The sequence below is a fragment of the Cyprinodon tularosa genome, unplaced genomic scaffold (genome assembly GCF_016077235.1).
Source record: "Cyprinodon tularosa strain WSP-4 unplaced genomic scaffold, ASM1607723v1 ctg275, whole genome shotgun sequence".
Classification (NCBI taxonomy): domain Eukaryota; kingdom Metazoa; phylum Chordata; class Actinopteri; order Cyprinodontiformes; family Cyprinodontidae; genus Cyprinodon; species Cyprinodon tularosa.
The window spans coordinates 398339-414320 of NW_024038980.1; the positions used below are offsets into that span (position 1 = coordinate 398339).

Here is a 15982-nt window from a genome sequence, read left to right on the forward strand (position 1 = left end):
GCGATGAAAACGAAACGCCTTCAAACTACGGACACAGTAGAGGGACAAAATTCGTAACTGGACAGCGCTCAGACGCAGCTGCTACATTTAGCTCGTTATGACATCGGTTATTATCAAACCTGCTCTCCTCCGCTGTTTGTTGCGGACACCGAGGATCATAAGCGAATATCGGAAAAAAACACCTCTGATATTAGACCGAAGGTAAACTATAACTGTCATGTTTAAAGTGTCGCCTTCTTTGACGCCTGCTTTCATAACAACAGAAGAGTCCTTGATGCAAACCTTTCATACTACTCTTATTTATTATTATTTTTTTTTTATATAATTTATACGGGACAGTGAAGCCTAATACTTGCTTATTATATATAATTTCGTCTCTTTAACATTTTTAATTTATTATTTTTTTCTAATAGTTATGCCACTGGAGAAGAAAGGTCACCAAAAATATACACCAAAACTGGAGATAAAGGTAAATCCGCTGTGTAACAGATATAGTTGTTTTATACTTCTGCTGTGATGTGATCATGTATTCAGTCCCTGGGTTAATACTTTGTAAAAGTATCTTTGGCTCCATCCACTCTGTCTCTACCAACTTTACACATGTAAATTGAAAATGTGTCTTTCTTCTTTGAGAGTGTCTAGGCGATTATTACAAAATGTTGTCTATTGGATTTAGAATTGGACTTTGACTAGGCCATTTTAACACAAGGGTATGTTTTCATCATTAGTGGGGGTCTTAAAGGTGTGTTGAAGCAGAGGGATGTTAGTTCTAACTATGTTGAAGATCCAAGTATCATTCAAATGGGTATCCCTGGGCCAGTTGCCTTGAACAACTTCTCTTCTATTTTTAAGCTGTTTTTGGCCTTATATCCTCCTTATCTGAACTCTCACTTGATTCCCTTAGCATGATGCAGCAGCACCATGGTTCACTGAGGCAATGCTGAGGTTAGGTTGACTTGCACTATTAGTTTATCTGTATTTATGAACTTCTACTCAAGCCAAAAGGTTCATTTTTGGTCTCATCTGACCAAAGCACCTTTTCCTTCACTGTTGTGTCTGTTACACAACAATGTTGGGCAGATCGATCCAAAATCTCAATGATATTGATAAGTTGGTATTGGTATTTGATCGATACTATTGTGGTGAAATTGATGATTAAGTTTCAGATTCACTCTTTTAGGCACTGTTTCTGTTTTGTAAAAAAATGCACCTGTCAGTTTATTGCTAGGGCTGGACAATTAATTGCACCTGCAATATAATCACATTTTATCAAAGTGCAATTTTTACATTGCAAGAGCACTCACTTTTACTCGCATCATATTTACCATAGTAACTAAACTAGGGCTGCAACTAACGATTATTTTGCAAATCGATTAATCTGTTGATTTTTTTTTTTTCGATTAATAATCGGAGAGCCAAAGGTTACTTAAAGATTTTTTACTAGATTGAAACAGGTGATGCTAAAATGTTTCCATATGAAGAGTTCTGAATAGAGCATATTGACAATACATTTTTTTATCCTAACCGCAAAATGTTTATATTTTTTTTCATTTTGATATAATTACTGCTAGGTGGGCCGCTCTGTCAGCTAAAGGCATATTTTAGATTCTCTATACTAAATTAGTTTGATTATTAGTCATTAATCATTTAAGCCCTAAACTAAAGACTTTACCACTGCAGCCCTTTTGGTTGTGGTATGTTGTATATTTAAAGTGGGTTAACCGCTACACAGATTATTTCCATACTCTACATGTGCGCTAGAAGTGAGCACTTTCCTATGCAACATTAATGTCCAGTGACAATTCACTCCAACTGAAAAGACAAGCTTTCAAGCTCATGAAAACTATAAAAATCTTCAAAGGAAAATCAAAATAGGAGCGCAAAATAAAAAAAAAAAAATAACAATTTTGATTTTTGGCAAAATAATTCAGTCCAAGGTGCTGTTCTGTCTCAGTGGAAAAAGGCACAAACCATAGTTTTTTCATTTATGTTAATAAAACGGTCACCTATAAATGTCCAAATGACGAAAAACACAATAAAACAATTAAAAGTCAACCTTTGGATGATAAAGCAAATGTAAATATAAAAAAATATATATCGGTATTTGTATCAGCAGAGGCGGACTTACCATACAGGCATAGTAGGCAACCGCCATGGGCCTCAAACCATCAACAATGGTTCGAGGCCCCTGGCACTGTTGAAGACCTCCGCTATACAGGTTAAATAAGCAGTTGGTGCACTGAGGTTTGAGTTCTATGTGTATTTAGATTTGAATGCCACATGGTTTTTGTATTGAAGTATACCCAATAGCCCAAAATAAAAGTATGCAAGTATGACATCTTTGAGAAAAGTAGACTCTCTGTTGTGTGTGCCCAGGTTCTCCAGCATATACTGCTAAGATTAATATTTCTGGAAAACAATCAGAGAATGAGAGAGAATACTGATGTTAATTTTCAGATATTTTTGTGCTTCAAATCTCAGCTTTATAAGTTATTCAAGAAAACAATGTTTGAAAATTAAAACGATTAGTCATTTTGGTTCTAATCAAAATGACCTCCACTCTGTGTTGGTTTATTACATGTCTCCCTAAAATCAAGTAAATGTTCATAATATGTATATTAAAAAAAAAACAAATACAAACAGGTTGATTCCTTCTTTGTAGGTTTCTCCAGCACATTCACAGGAGAAAGGAGGCCAAAGGAAGATCACATTTTTGAAGCTTTGGGGAATACAGATGAGTTGTCATCAGTAATAGGGTAAAATATGTATTATTACTTTGAAAATTAATTTTATGCACATGGGTATTTAGAGTACTTTATCTTGTTAAATGGTTAAAATAACTGAATAGAATTGTGTCATCAGACAAGAAAAATAATCCTGCATATAATAAAACAATAAACTGCCTCAGAGCTCAATAAAATGTAAATGACAGTACAGAAAATAGAAATGATAATCATGCATAAAAGTGCTGGCTATTCACTGATTCAGTGTTTGAGTGAGTTGGTATCAGTAATGTGATGTTCTTAACCTTTATATTTAAAGTCATCACCAGTATTTGTGATTTTTTTTTTACTTGTTTTAAAGTAAACAATGACTTAATCCTGCTGCTATAGGAAAACCAAAACTATTACTGAGGAAAAAGTATTTTCTCAGTTTCATTGAAATTTGAGTTGGTCAATGCTGTGAATGCTAAACGGTTTTAAAGAGAAAGTCTTTTCTTTCTTTCTATAGAGCTGTTGACAAACTAAAATGTCAGCAGTTCAAATTGAAATCCTTTTAGTTTTTTAATCAAAGATTTTTCTGATATACCTTCTTCCTTTACAGATTGGCTCGAGAATTTTGCCTCGACAAAGGTCACATGTTCACAGGTCAGCTGGACAAGGTATGGTTTTCCTGTGAAATGTATCTTGTGTCCTAAAACCGACCTGCACTCTGCTCTCCTGACTGTCAGGGAGAACAGTGCAAGTTGGTTTCAGCACAAAAAGCTGATTGAGGAGAAACAAAACTGAACAAGTGGCTTATCCAATATTTTTTATTTTTTTTGTTTATTGCAGATCCAGTGCGTTCTTCAAGATGTTGGCTCCAATATTGCTACTCCTCGATCATCTGCAAGGGAAAGCCATAGACGTATGCAAATACATGCTGGTCTGATCTCATTGTTTTTTCACTACTGATCTAAATTTCTTTTTTCCTAAACTAGAAAGAACAAAATTCACTCCTCAGGCAATCACTGACCTGGAAACGTGGATTGATAATTTTACGGAGGAACTCCCACCACTAAATAACTTCATTTTACCTGTAAGCATATTTCTGCTCCTTTAGATCTGTTAAAGATTAGATCATTGATATTGAGTATGTGTTTTTTTACAGTCTGGTGGAAAAAGCAGCGCAGCTTTGCACCTAGCACGGACAGTCTGTCGGAGAGCAGAGCGCAGGTCAGTTTCTGCACACACATTTGGAGTCAAATAAAAGCTGTCCAATGTCACTAAATAGGGATTGGATTTATCACGATTGCATACACAACTTCATGTACAAAGGTTGTGATCAAAAAACTAAATCGGCATTAAAATGCGTTCCCTCACGCCAACTCTGACTCGTGTACGCACATTTTAGAGGAAAGGGGAAGACTCTGTGGTGATAAACTGAATTCTGAACTTTCACTCTATTTAAAACATCATAGATCAGGTCCTCATAAGCATTCCAGTGTAACTCCTCCTTCAGCCTGTGAGCAGCTCAAATCCCTTAAGTGCGAACAATATTCTAAGGATTGCTCACCATTACATCTCTTTCCCAGATGATGATAAACAGGGTGAGTTGTACCATAGATGAATACTGTTTATTAGTGCAGTTTAATGCTGCTGGAGGATTTTGAAAATAGAAGAATTTTGAGGGATCACCAAAATTTCTAGACCGATGATGATTACTGGTACATCAGCCAATCAGACTCCTTAGATCATTGCTGTTGGATCTATGTTCTGAGTATTGGAGAGTCTGGTCCACCATCCCTCTATATTAGGTAGTCAGTGCACGCTGCTCTGATGCACTAAACAACAGATGGGTAGCTGGGTGCACTGTACTGAAGGAATAGAATTAAATATAACCAGGGTGCTGGAAAAAAAAGAGTTTAGCTGATTGTCGAACCTTGGCTTCAAGCGGAGCAGTTTGGTTTTCACCCTGGCTATGGAACACCCTTAAACATCTACATATAATAAGACAATGAAACTGACCTTTTTATCTCAAAGATAGCTACTTGGAAAGCTTATCCAGATTGTTGGCTTTTTTAATTCTATTCATTGCATCTTTTAATCACTGTGTTTTTATTAGGAGGAAAAAAACATCTTTAAATGTATCAATAATGCACAGTACTGCCTGCCACCTTGGGTGTCCTTATTGATAACAGTCCATCCATGACTCTGTTGCTATTCTTAATCTTTTTTGTCATGCCACTATTGCGGCTAGTGAACCTTTTTATCTTTATTTTATCTCTCCTCTCTGTGTTTGCAATTGTTAGCAATTGTCATCAGCTGGCTCATTTAAATACAGAGCGACTCTCATGTAGTGCTTTGCACGAACCATTTGTAGCTTAATGCAGGTGTGAGGAGAGCTAAACATGGCTAGATAAACCTGAAATCTATTTTACATACACACAGTTGTATTATAAATTACAATCTTTGATAAATGAAATCACAGATCTTTATCTGTTTTTGGTAGAAATATTTCTCTAAATGACAAATAATGTAATAATGTGTAGTAGAGTAATATAAACCAATTAGCCCATGACATGAATGTCGCTAATTGAGTCTAATGAAGTTATGGATTAAAAAGGGGCCAATGAAGACGTTAGCAGGGTGGAAGTTAATTGATCATTCTGTAAACAAACAAAACAGTCAGCTAATATATAAAGACAGATGCAGCGGATTTTAAACAGGTTATTAGAAAGGGCAAATGCTTAAAGAGGTGGAGAAAATAATAGCTCAGCCAAGATGATCACAAACTATCGGAAGAAAATTACTACACAAATAAATAAAAGAATAGACACTAAAATTAGATGCCAGTATGCCGTGGAGCATGGTGGTGTAGGCATCATGTTACAGATACTGTGTAAAGTTATGGAAAAATTATAGACTACCCTCTATTTTTTCTTATTTGTTCATTGTATTCAATCGAATCTACCTTTATAGCAAATGTTGAATAAAAATTTGGTCGCCTAATATGTAACCTAAATAAAACTTAGAAAATTGGGGAAAGCTCAAATGTAAACATAGTTTCAACAACTCTTACTCGTGAACCTTTTGGGTTTAATCTTTGAAATGTGAATCCAACAGACATCTTGTTATAAAGTTGATTCACATGTTAAACATTAAACCCATAGGCTTTGTAATGGAAATTGGTTCTCTTTGAATTCTATGCCAACCCCAAGATTGTTTGGCTTTTTATTTCTAGAGACTGTTTGGATAATGTTGTTTCTCAGTGTTGCCGATCAGAATTTGACAGATTTATGACCTATATAGATGTCTTTTTTCAGGGTTGATTGCTGGATCTACTTCTGAACATCGGTGTTGTTTTTTTGTTTTTTTTAACCTGTGTATAGGACCTTTGACGCTTCTACTCTGGATACATTTCTTGTTTTACCGTTGCCGTTTTCTAGACTTCTGTTTTTTTTCTACACAGTGTTGCTCCAATTGTGCGTTCAGGGGAGGCGGATCCAGATGTTGCCAAGTTCCTCAACAGGTCAGGATTATATGCTAAAAATACTTGGATTCAAAGTAAGCATCTGATAAAGCTAACAGCTTTTCTTTTTTCTTGTACTTAGGTTGAGTGATTACCTCTTTACAGTTGCCAGATATGCAGCCATGAAGGAAGCCAAAGAGGAAAAGATCTACAGGAGACCTGAATGAACACATCTATTAATCAAAAGCTGTATTTCTACATTGATGGCTTCAGATACTTCTGTTGTGTTGACATTTTTACATTCAAGAGTGTTTTTAGTACAGACTAAATAAATCACTTAAACAGTGCATGTACAGTGACATTATTTTACACATTAAACACAGCAATGAATCATAAACCTAAAATAATTTAGATTAACCTTTAGACCCCACATTAATTAGAATCTCCCTCCCATGAGACTAGCTATGGATAAGTTCCATTCTGAGGGGCTTCTGCTAGCAGTATTTGTGATAGTCACATGATCTGGCACCAGCCCTGGCTCTTCTGGGACAGCGTACAGGCCCATGTCATCAGAGACAGATTGCGGTCTTCATAGGGCGGGTAGCGCAGATAGGTGATGCACTCAAAGCGCGTTCCTCTGAGCAAGCATGCTTTTCTGTGTGAGAAGGAATCAAAGCTGTAGCGGCCATGAAAGGACCCCATCCCACAGGCACCTAGAAGGAAATGTTGCATGGACTGATGAAAATAAATATATATTTTTTTACATGTCAGTGCTTGTAAAGTGGCCGACTTACCCACTCCACTGAATGGCAACGCCACCATCAGGCTCTGAAAGATGCAGTCATTAGAACAAAAGCTGCCACTAGAGGTCTCACTCATGAGTCTGGAAATGACCTACATTGAAATAAAGACAGATGCGTAAAGAGCCCCTTTGGTTTATGTTTTACAAATTTACATCCATCCATTGGCCTGTCTTGTTTTAAGGAGGTGAAGAAAAAAGAAAAACTGTGTACGCAGTGCTGAATTTTGCTCTAGAAGTCCAAAGGTTACAAAATTAGGCTAAGATATGCATACACTCCCAATTCCTAATCTGTTTATTGGCCATTAGCAGGTTTCACTTGTATTTTCCTTGGAACGGGCTTTTATTTATCATTCACAAATATTCAGAGCAGTTTGGATCCGGAACTTTAAAGGAATATCGTCAGCCTCTCTAATCAATTACAAAACCAGTTGTGTTTTTAGTTTCACCGTCTTGTAGGAATTACTCAGCTGTGCTCAAGAATCTCTGATCTTAATGCTCATTCTAGGTGCAACTCAGAAACCAAAGTCCAAGAATGCAATGAGTTGAGAATTGCTAAAACATAACGAAATGAGTGAAACATGTTTTACTTCTGCATTAAAGGAGGAAAGTCAAAACATTATTAAATAGTTTATTAATCCTCAATAGGGGAAATTCACCAATAGAACTTTCAAATTGCAACCTTCCTCAGCTAATCTACAGATTTATGAGCTAAGTTCAAAGCCAGGCCTGTGCCAGTAAAAAAATCTACCATTTTAGTCGAGTTTTATTAATTAAACCCTTTAACGTCATAGAAGGCAAATAGCTGAGGTGCAACTTGCTTATTGACATTTATCCAAATATTAGTTGGAGTGTTTGTAAAAAATGTGACCCTGTGCGGTTTATAGGAAATCCACATTCAAACTTGTATTCAATTATAGTCTTTAAATTTTTGCAACTTGATTCGGGGATTTATTTATGGAAGTTATCTAAAAAAAAAAAAAATCACACAGAAAAACCAAAAACCCAATATTATCATCTATGATGGTGTAATGTACCTTATTGTTTGTGGAATATGCATACACACAGAGAGGTTTCTCTTGCTTATTGATAAAAGCAATCGCCTCATCCACATCATTTACAGACAGTATTGGAAGAACTGGGCCGAAAACCTCCTGTTGCATGATGGGATCCGATTCCGCCACTTCTGCCAAAACTGTTGGAGCTTCAAGCCAAAATAAAAGGCAGAGCCTAATCAGATTTTGCATGTTTAAGTAGGTGACATTTTAGAGGGAGTCAGTGACGTAGGTCCTTACCAATATACTTCTCTGCCTCTGTCACCTGTCCACCAATAACCACCTTGCCAGATCTCCACAGCTGCTCTCTTGTACGGTGGAAAACCTCCAGATTAACCATACGACCAAAGCTGCGGGACTCTCGCGGGTCAGAGCCGTAGAACTGCATTAGGCAGCATTTCAAGGCTTGCACCAGCCGTGCTTTGACGTCTGTGTGGCAGAGAATGTAGCTGGGGGACATTATGCTCTGTCCAGCATTATGGAAACGTGCCCATGCAATACGCTGCACCGTGGTGGCCAGGTCACAGTGCTGGTCCACGAAGCATGGGTTCTTTCCTCCAAGAATCAGGGTGACTGGTGTGAGCGTACGAGCTGCAGCCACAGCTATCTTGTTTCCATCCTCCCTGTTTCCTAAAGGTCAGAAACAACCATTAAACCCATGAAATGTGTGTTAAAATGATGAAGAGGACGTTACCTGAGTAGCAGACATGGTCAAATTTAAGCTCCACGATCTCAGGCAAGTCACTGATGCCTGCAAGAATCACATGGAAGCATTCCTTGAGGAAAAACAAAAATGTTTTATCAGAGCTTTTCCCTCAAATGTTATCCTTCCTGTTGTTAAAGCAAACTGAAAATAAATCATAGTTCAAGTATTGATAAAGACAAAAAACAAGCAAGACTGACTGTATACATCTTATTACATCATCTTTCTCCAATGTTGGTTATATAGAGATTTTTTTAGGTCACATTTATTAGGCAAGCTTTGATCCAACAGCCATTAGGACAATTAATTCCTGTATAGCTTAGGAAAAATCTAAAGTTTTCTAATAAATCTGAAAACTGATCAGTGAGCCTCGGACCTTTCTGCTTTTAGCTGTGCGCCACTATATCAGCCACTGTTTAATGACGGTGTCCATATTACCTTAATATAATACATATTTATTTTAATCTACTTCCTTCTATTTTACTTTTATACATCAACTGCTGAGGAAAAAAGTTTCCATATCATGATCTTAAGCAAGAATGTCAGATTCAAAATGTTTGTACCATGATAATGTTGGGGTCAAGAAAACAATCATACTTGATATACTGCTACAAATTTTCTTTTTTTTTTTTTTTTTACCATATAACAGTTTTGAACCCATCTTATTGTTTTATCTCCTAGCTTGTCTGTTTTCCTTTTTTATTTTAATTTGACTTGTACTTGTTAAGCACTTTGATGATCATTGCTATTATAAAGCCCTTTATAAAACAAAGGGGCTATGGTACAGTATATTATGAGAATAAATTCAGAAAAAAATCAGAAAGAATTCAGAAAAAAAAATCACTTTTGAGACATAAAAAAACAATATTTTGACAATTTCAAGCACTTTTACAAAAACAAATAATTGAACACAATTAACAAACAACAAAAAGTTAAAAAAAAGAACCACTGAACATAACTCATCCCAATGCATTTTGGCTCAACTGCTATTTTTGAATTTCTTTTTTTATTTATTGTGTTTTTACCCCCTTTTGTTTGTTTTCCTTTAGATATTTGAAGGAATTTCCATAAATGTTACAAAATAAAAACAATGAAGCAGCAAAATTATTCCTCTTTGAAACTTCAGTAATCCCCCTCCTACGTTTTACATTATCCGACTCTTTTTGGGAGGTGAAATTGCATTGAATAACTGGCTTACTTACATTATCTAAGTAGAAAGGAATTAGACGATGCAGCAGCTCTGCTGTGTGCACGGTGTGCTCAGAGGGACTGAGGAGAGCACAGTTTCCTACATTAACGGCAAAAACATCGGCTGCTGTGAGATTCTCCTGAATGTGCTGTGTTGTGTTTACAAAACTGTTCTCCTGCTTACCGGCTGCAATTGCTCCAACCAGAGGAACCAAACACATCTGGACAGGACAACACCAGGTCCCCATGATGAACACAACTCCCAGTGGCTCATTGACCACCAGACACTCATCCAAGCATGTGGACTGCACAGGTTCAAAATTAGAGTACAGGTGAAAATATTTCTATATATAGCCAAGGAAAAGACTTGAATTCTTAAAAGGTCAATGCAACTTAATCTTAATCTGCTTTGTTGGACCAAGTACAATGGATTTCATTGTGGAAACCAGACTGGAATGTTTTCCTCCCCCCCTAAAAAGGTTGTGTAAGCCTTAAATAATCCCAATCTATTTGCTATGAAGATGTTTTGGAGAAATAAGGCAACCCAAACAGGTTTCTCACCAGATTCTTTTCCACAGACTGAGGTTCCATCCACTTTTTCAGATTGTTGATGGCATGAAGAGCCTCATTCTTAACCATGATCAGCTCAAAAACGACCGTCTCAAACCTTGGCTGGTTGAAACAGAAAGAAAACAGTGAATCTATGCGATGAGACAAACACTTTATATCTCCATTTTCAGGTACATTTCCAGGTACATCTAAGTGACCAGTTTTTCGTAATTAAGTTTAAAAGTTGGAACTCAGTCATATTAAATTGAAGCATGTTTTTCATTGAATTTTAGTGACTGTGGCTAAATCATTCAATCCAGCCTCAGTCAGTAAGTTAAAAATATTTTTTCAGCGTCCTTTTTCCTGTCATTAAACTTTCAGTTAGTGGTATTGGATTAAGCTCTTTGTGAGCAGTCTGTTTCTTGCAGCAATTACCATTTGTGGCACATTCTTGTGGATGGCGTTATCTTGTTTCCTATTTTGCACTTTTAGACAATTCCCTAACATCAGCCAATGTTGGAGCACTATGAACTGTTATACAGCCCCGTCTGTGTATGGCAGGCTTCATGAAAAACAAATCATCAGGACTTCAAACTTCCAATTTTTTTACTTCATAACCCTGCCATAGCATAACATTTCTTTGTTTAAAAACAATATGCATTGGTCCAATGTAATATTATTGCTTTTTAAGAAACAGAAATTTGGGCTTTCCTTTGCTGTAAGCACCAATAATCCTTATGTTTAAAATTTCCTTCTGAGTTTGAGCAACAAAACAACAATTTATTAGGAATCAGAAGTAAACCACTCATTTGTTCTCACTAAATGTTTGAAAGAAGACAGACAATGTACCTTATGAAGGTCCCTTCCAAGAGCATCCACAAAGTCACACTCATGCTCCTCTATCATTCGTACCACAGCCTCCAGCTGGGCCAGTCTGAAATCTTCCTTCAGGGTGCGTCCAGCCTGAAAGGCGATTCTTGCCCTCCTCAGCAGATCCACACACTCCAGAGGGTATGTTCTTAAACAGGGTTCTCCCAGCCTGGTCCTGGAAGAACAAACTACTGTCAGCATGATTGTGGTCATTCTCAGGAACATTTCCAATCTACATTACCACTATACCTTCTGCAGGTTAGACGACCATTCCTCTGACAAACATAGCATGCTCTGATTTTCCCACTCATGTTTTAAATCGAGTCAAAGAATCAGCAGTGTTGATTTAGCTTCTTTAAATGGGCTCATTTAAAGTTAAGCCTCAGCACCCACTCAGTAAAAATCCCCACTGGCAGGGAGGATAGTAGAAAATCCTAACAACTCCAGCCAAATCAGGTGATGCATATAAACTAACAGTGCTGCAGACTGACCTCCAACCACCCTAAAGGCCACAGATTCTTTTTATAATCCCATTTATTTCTAGGAATTAAAAATTTAGAAATATTATAAATGCAGATGTCTTCAAAGTGAAATGAATTTACCTGCGTAGGGCTTTAAACCATCGGGTTGGAGATGGACTCGGTGGGCTGCTCATCATGTTACAGTTTACGCTGAGACAAACAAATGCAGCAGAAAGATGGAAAATCTTCACAAGGAGAACTTCTGTTAATCTCTTTGTGGCGATAAACACGGCCCAGGAAGTGAGCTGGTGGGAGACGTTTGACTCATGCGTGCGCATTTACACCATAATCCCCCATGGGTGGTATTTAGAGAAAGAAAAAAAAACACAAGGTGAATAAGGACACAACTTCAGCCTAGCAGCATGTCAGCCAGCCAGTGGTTAAAACAGGTGTTTTTAATCAAGAATTTATCTGAACTGAGAGAAAAAAACACTACATGCATTTGCAATATTTCAGTAGTTTGTATAAATCTTGATTCAACAAGCAGTTATTTTTAAAAGTCTCTTTTACAAACAAGGATAAAAAATAAATCTTAACATTGTTGTGTTGCCAGCTTTGAGGACATGAACATATACACTATATTGCCAAAAGTATTTGCTCACCCATCCAAATTATTGGAATCAGGTGTTCCAATCACTTCCATGGCCACAGGTGTATAAATTCAAGCACCTAGGCATGCAGACTGTTTTTACAAACATTTGTGAAAGAATGGGTCGCTCTCAGGAGCTCAGTGAATTCCAGCGTGGAACTGTGATAGGATGCCACCTGTGCAACAAATCCAGTCGTGAAATTTCCTCGCTCCTAAATATTCCACAGTCAACTGTCAGCTGTATTATAAGAAAATGGAAGTGTTTGGGAACGACAGCAACTCAGCCACGAAGTGGTAGGCCACGTAAACTGACGGAGCGGGGTCAGCGGATGCTGACGCGCATAGTGCGAAGAGGTCGCCAACTTTCTGCAGAGTCAATCACTACAGACCTCCAAACTTCATGTGGCCTTCAGATTAGCTCAAGAACAGTGCGCAGAGAGCTTCATGGAATGGGTTTCCATGGTCGAGCAGCTGCATCCAAGCCATACATCACCAAGTGCAATGCAAAGCGTCGGATGCGGTGGTGTAAAGCACGCCGCCACTGGACTCTAGAGCAGTGGAGACGCGTTCTCTGGAGTGACGAATCGCGCTTCTCCATCTGGCAATCTGATGGACGGGTCTGGGTTTGGCGGTTGCCAGGAGAACGGTACTTGTCTGACTGCATTGTGCCAAGTGTAAAGTTTGGTGTAGGGGGGGTAATGGTGTGGGGTTGTTTTTCAGGAGCTGGGCTTGGCCCCTTAGTTCCAGTGAAAGGAACTCTGAATGCTTCAGCATACCAAGACATTTTGGACAATTCCATGCTCCCAACTTTGTGGGAACAGTTTGGAGCTGGCCCCTTCCTCTTCCAACATGACTGTGCACCAGTGCACAAAGCAAGGTCCATAAAGACATGGATGACAGAGTCTGGTGTGGATGAACTTGACTGGCCTGCACAGAGTCCTGACCTCAACCCGATAGAACACCTTTGGGATGAATTAGAGCGGAGACTGAGAGCCAGGCCTTCTCGTCCAACATCAGTGTGCGACCTCACAAATGCGCTTCTGGAAGAATGGTCAAAAATTCCCATAAACACACTCCTAAACCTTGTGGACAGCCTTCCCAGAAGAGTTGAAGCTGTTCTAGCTGCAAAGGGTGGACCGACGTCATATTGAACCCTATGGATTAGGAACGGGATGTCACTTAAGCTCATATGTGAGTCAAGGCAGGTGAGCAAATACTTTTGGCAATATAGTGTATATATTTGACAGGAGGCACAGAGAGGATTGGAGCTTGTTTTTTTTTAATTATCGTTTAATGTAAATAACAACACAAGGGGAGCTGGGCCCTCACAAAATAGGTTTAGTGGAAATCTAGAGTAGGTTCTGGGGTAAATTGTAAACTCTTCCATTTCAGAAAGAAAGGAAGTCATTGCCCTAAGTGAAATTAAGACAACTACTGTACTCTCTGTAACAAGAGTTGTTTGGAGAGACTGAGTATTCCCTTTTTTATAGCTAAGATCTGCACATGCAAGCTTGGAGATGTAACGTCCTTTTCTGGAAGGACCTGTTGAGGCTGAAGATATCTTCATTGGGAGAGGGTGATTACAAATTAAAATGTGCTTTAAAAAGACATCACATTTTATAATTTTTAGCTAGTACTAAATTGGATTCATCTGGACGGGTTTCCATGTTACTGCAATGTGTACAGTATTTTACTATTTAAAAAGTATCAACTTTAAATCTATATCTAAATATTTTAAAAACCTTTATAAGATATATTTCCGCACCTCCATAACTATATATAAATGTTACATTTATTTTGTAACTCATTTCGATTTTTATCTTATTTATAAATCTACATTTAACAAATATACGTTAAATATAAATATACAGCTTATATAGTTAATTCAAATTTTAAATCTCCCCAAAACAACTGTCAGTAAACAGAAACTGACTAAATGTAATCCATCAATTGTTATCAGTCCTTCTCATTGGCTGCAAATAATGGCCTCATTGCAAAATACATCCCTTGTCTATCCAACATTCATATAATATGATTCCGGAACAGAGTCTAGTTTCTCGTTTTGATTCTGGTTGCGATTGATTTAGATATTTTTATGAGGACGGGTTAGAAAAGGATACGTGTGTTAAATGATCTAATCAGGAATCTATCTGCTTGTAATAGTCTGAACGTGAATGTTTTTGCCTTTTTAATGTTAACAGAAATCAGGGTTATTTTCAAAAATAGTAATATTATTAACAGGGGTTTTTTCACAGGGTTAGACTTTTATTGAGAGACCTTTATATTTAAAAACTTGACTGCAGGCGCTTTAACTAAATAACCTATACAATATTACTTCACTTACCAGATTCTGTCTGCAGTGCAGTGCTATGCTGAGTGTTGGAGCCGGAGGAAAAAGCGGAAGCGGCTGATAAGTGTCCTGTCAAAGAAGCTATCCCCAACATCATTGATCTTCCATACATTTTTCACTACACCTTAATTCCAACCAATTGATATATTTATTTCACTGAAAGGTGAACAATGGGATTTTGGATTTTGCCATTCAGTTAGAGGGTTTAGTTTTAATAAAAAATTATTTAATTAAAATACGGCTAATTTTATACCAACTGCTTTTTCATGGCAACAGTTAAGAAAATATTTTGCAGAAGCTGGTGTTTTGGACCTTTAAAAATATGAGATAGCTGATGGTTCAATCACAGGGGTTGTTGATGTAACATATGAGGCTGTCCTGACGCAAGCCTGGAAAGGTTTTATCCTTTGCTTGAGCAAAACCATCCTGAGGATTCGACTTAAAGAAACTGAAAGAAGTCGACAACTTGTGTGATGAAGCACCACAGCCTAGATTTGAAGAAACCCTTGAGCAAGCCTCATGTCAACTCACTTTGATACATTTCAATGAGTTCCTACCTCAGAGAATACAATGGTCCCCTCTTAGTGTTATTAATGCTTTGCATGGATATTGTTGGGATTTCTCCAAATCAAACATCAAGAGAAGGATAGTGGATGATGCATCATGCAGAAAACACGGCCTTCATTCCATGGTGCTTAAAAATTGGAGCTGTGACCAGATAATATTTCACTGCAGAAAAGAGATCTCAGTATCTAAGACAGATCTGGAAAATATTAAGATCTACAAACACATGGAGCAGAGCAGCACAGGAAAAAGGTCAAAAGTTTTTTAGAATTAATGGAGAAAAGTTGGGTAAACCCCTAACCCCAATTTAATTTACATATTATTACTCTTTCTGGAGGAATCCCCAAACACAGCCATGGTTTGCTGCAAACTCCCCAGGCTGGAGAGAAAGCCTATAAGAGTTCAACAGGAAATTTAGAAAAAAGGATCCCCAAAAACTATGTTCCATAACACAATGAAAAAACAGAACTTGAATGCATTCTCAAGCATAAAAATCATAGAGTAATACTGAGAAAAGAAATAGGTGGTCTTGTAAAGTATATATATATATATATATATATATATATATATACCGGTGTATATATATATATATATTTTTTTATGTCTTGGTTCATCCACTTGTT

At 37.5% G+C, this 15982-nt stretch overlaps 2 protein-coding genes across 3 annotated transcripts; one reads left to right on the forward strand and one right to left on the reverse strand.

The window, feature by feature from the left end:
• Positions 1 to 31: 31 nt before the first annotated feature.
• mmab (metabolism of cobalamin associated B) lies at positions 32 to 6518 on the forward strand. The gene is made up of 9 exons (XM_038289993.1): positions 32 to 201; positions 414 to 469; positions 2663 to 2756; positions 3325 to 3382; positions 3555 to 3627; positions 3701 to 3798; positions 3871 to 3935; positions 6172 to 6231; positions 6314 to 6518. The coding sequence occupies exons 1-9, from the start codon at positions 98 to 100 to the stop codon at positions 6396 to 6398; spliced, it is 693 nt and encodes a 230-aa protein (XP_038145921.1). The 5' UTR covers positions 32 to 97; the 3' UTR covers positions 6399 to 6518.
• aldh3b2 (aldehyde dehydrogenase 3 family, member B2) lies at positions 3536 to 12107 on the reverse strand. Of its 2 annotated transcripts, none has more exons than XM_038289992.1 (10): positions 11938 to 12107; positions 11315 to 11510; positions 10478 to 10588; positions 10101 to 10221; positions 9931 to 10016; positions 8720 to 8801; positions 8266 to 8655; positions 8008 to 8174; positions 6966 to 7065; positions 3536 to 6884 (listed from the first exon to the last, which is right to left on the reverse strand). In XM_038289992.1, exons 1-10 carry the CDS (start codon positions 11991 to 11993, stop codon positions 6685 to 6687), a joined length of 1509 nt encoding a protein of 502 aa, XP_038145920.1. In that variant the 5' UTR covers positions 11994 to 12107; the 3' UTR covers positions 3536 to 6684. The 2 variants fall into 2 exon arrangements, with proteins under 2 accessions (XP_038145920.1, XP_038145919.1); XM_038289991.1 differs by lacking the exon at positions 11938 to 12107 and adding an exon at positions 11585 to 11700.
• Positions 12108 to 15982: the final 3875 nt, after the last annotated feature.

Coding starts and splice junctions, on each gene's coding strand:
- aldh3b2 (XM_038289991.1), bottom strand. CDS start 11,646: ATGAGTGGGAAAATCAGAGCATGCTATGTTTGTCAGAGGAATGGTCGT. Junction 8,802..9,930: donor TTCCTTTCTACTTAGATAAT/GTAAGTAAGCCA, acceptor TTTTTCCTCAAG/GAATGCTTCCATGTGATTCT. Junction 8,175..8,265: donor AGAGGCAGAGAAGTATATTG/GTAAGGACCTAC, acceptor TTTGGCTTGAAG/CTCCAACAGTTTTGGCAGAA.
- mmab (XM_038289993.1), top strand. CDS start 98: ATGACATCGGTTATTATCAAACCTGCTCTCCTCCGCTGTTTGTTGCGG. Junction 2,757..3,324: donor GAGTTGTCATCAGTAATAGG/GTAAAATATGTA, acceptor CTTCCTTTACAG/ATTGGCTCGAGAATTTTGCC. Junction 3,799..3,870: donor TAAATAACTTCATTTTACCT/GTAAGCATATTT, acceptor GTTTTTTTACAG/TCTGGTGGAAAAAGCAGCGC.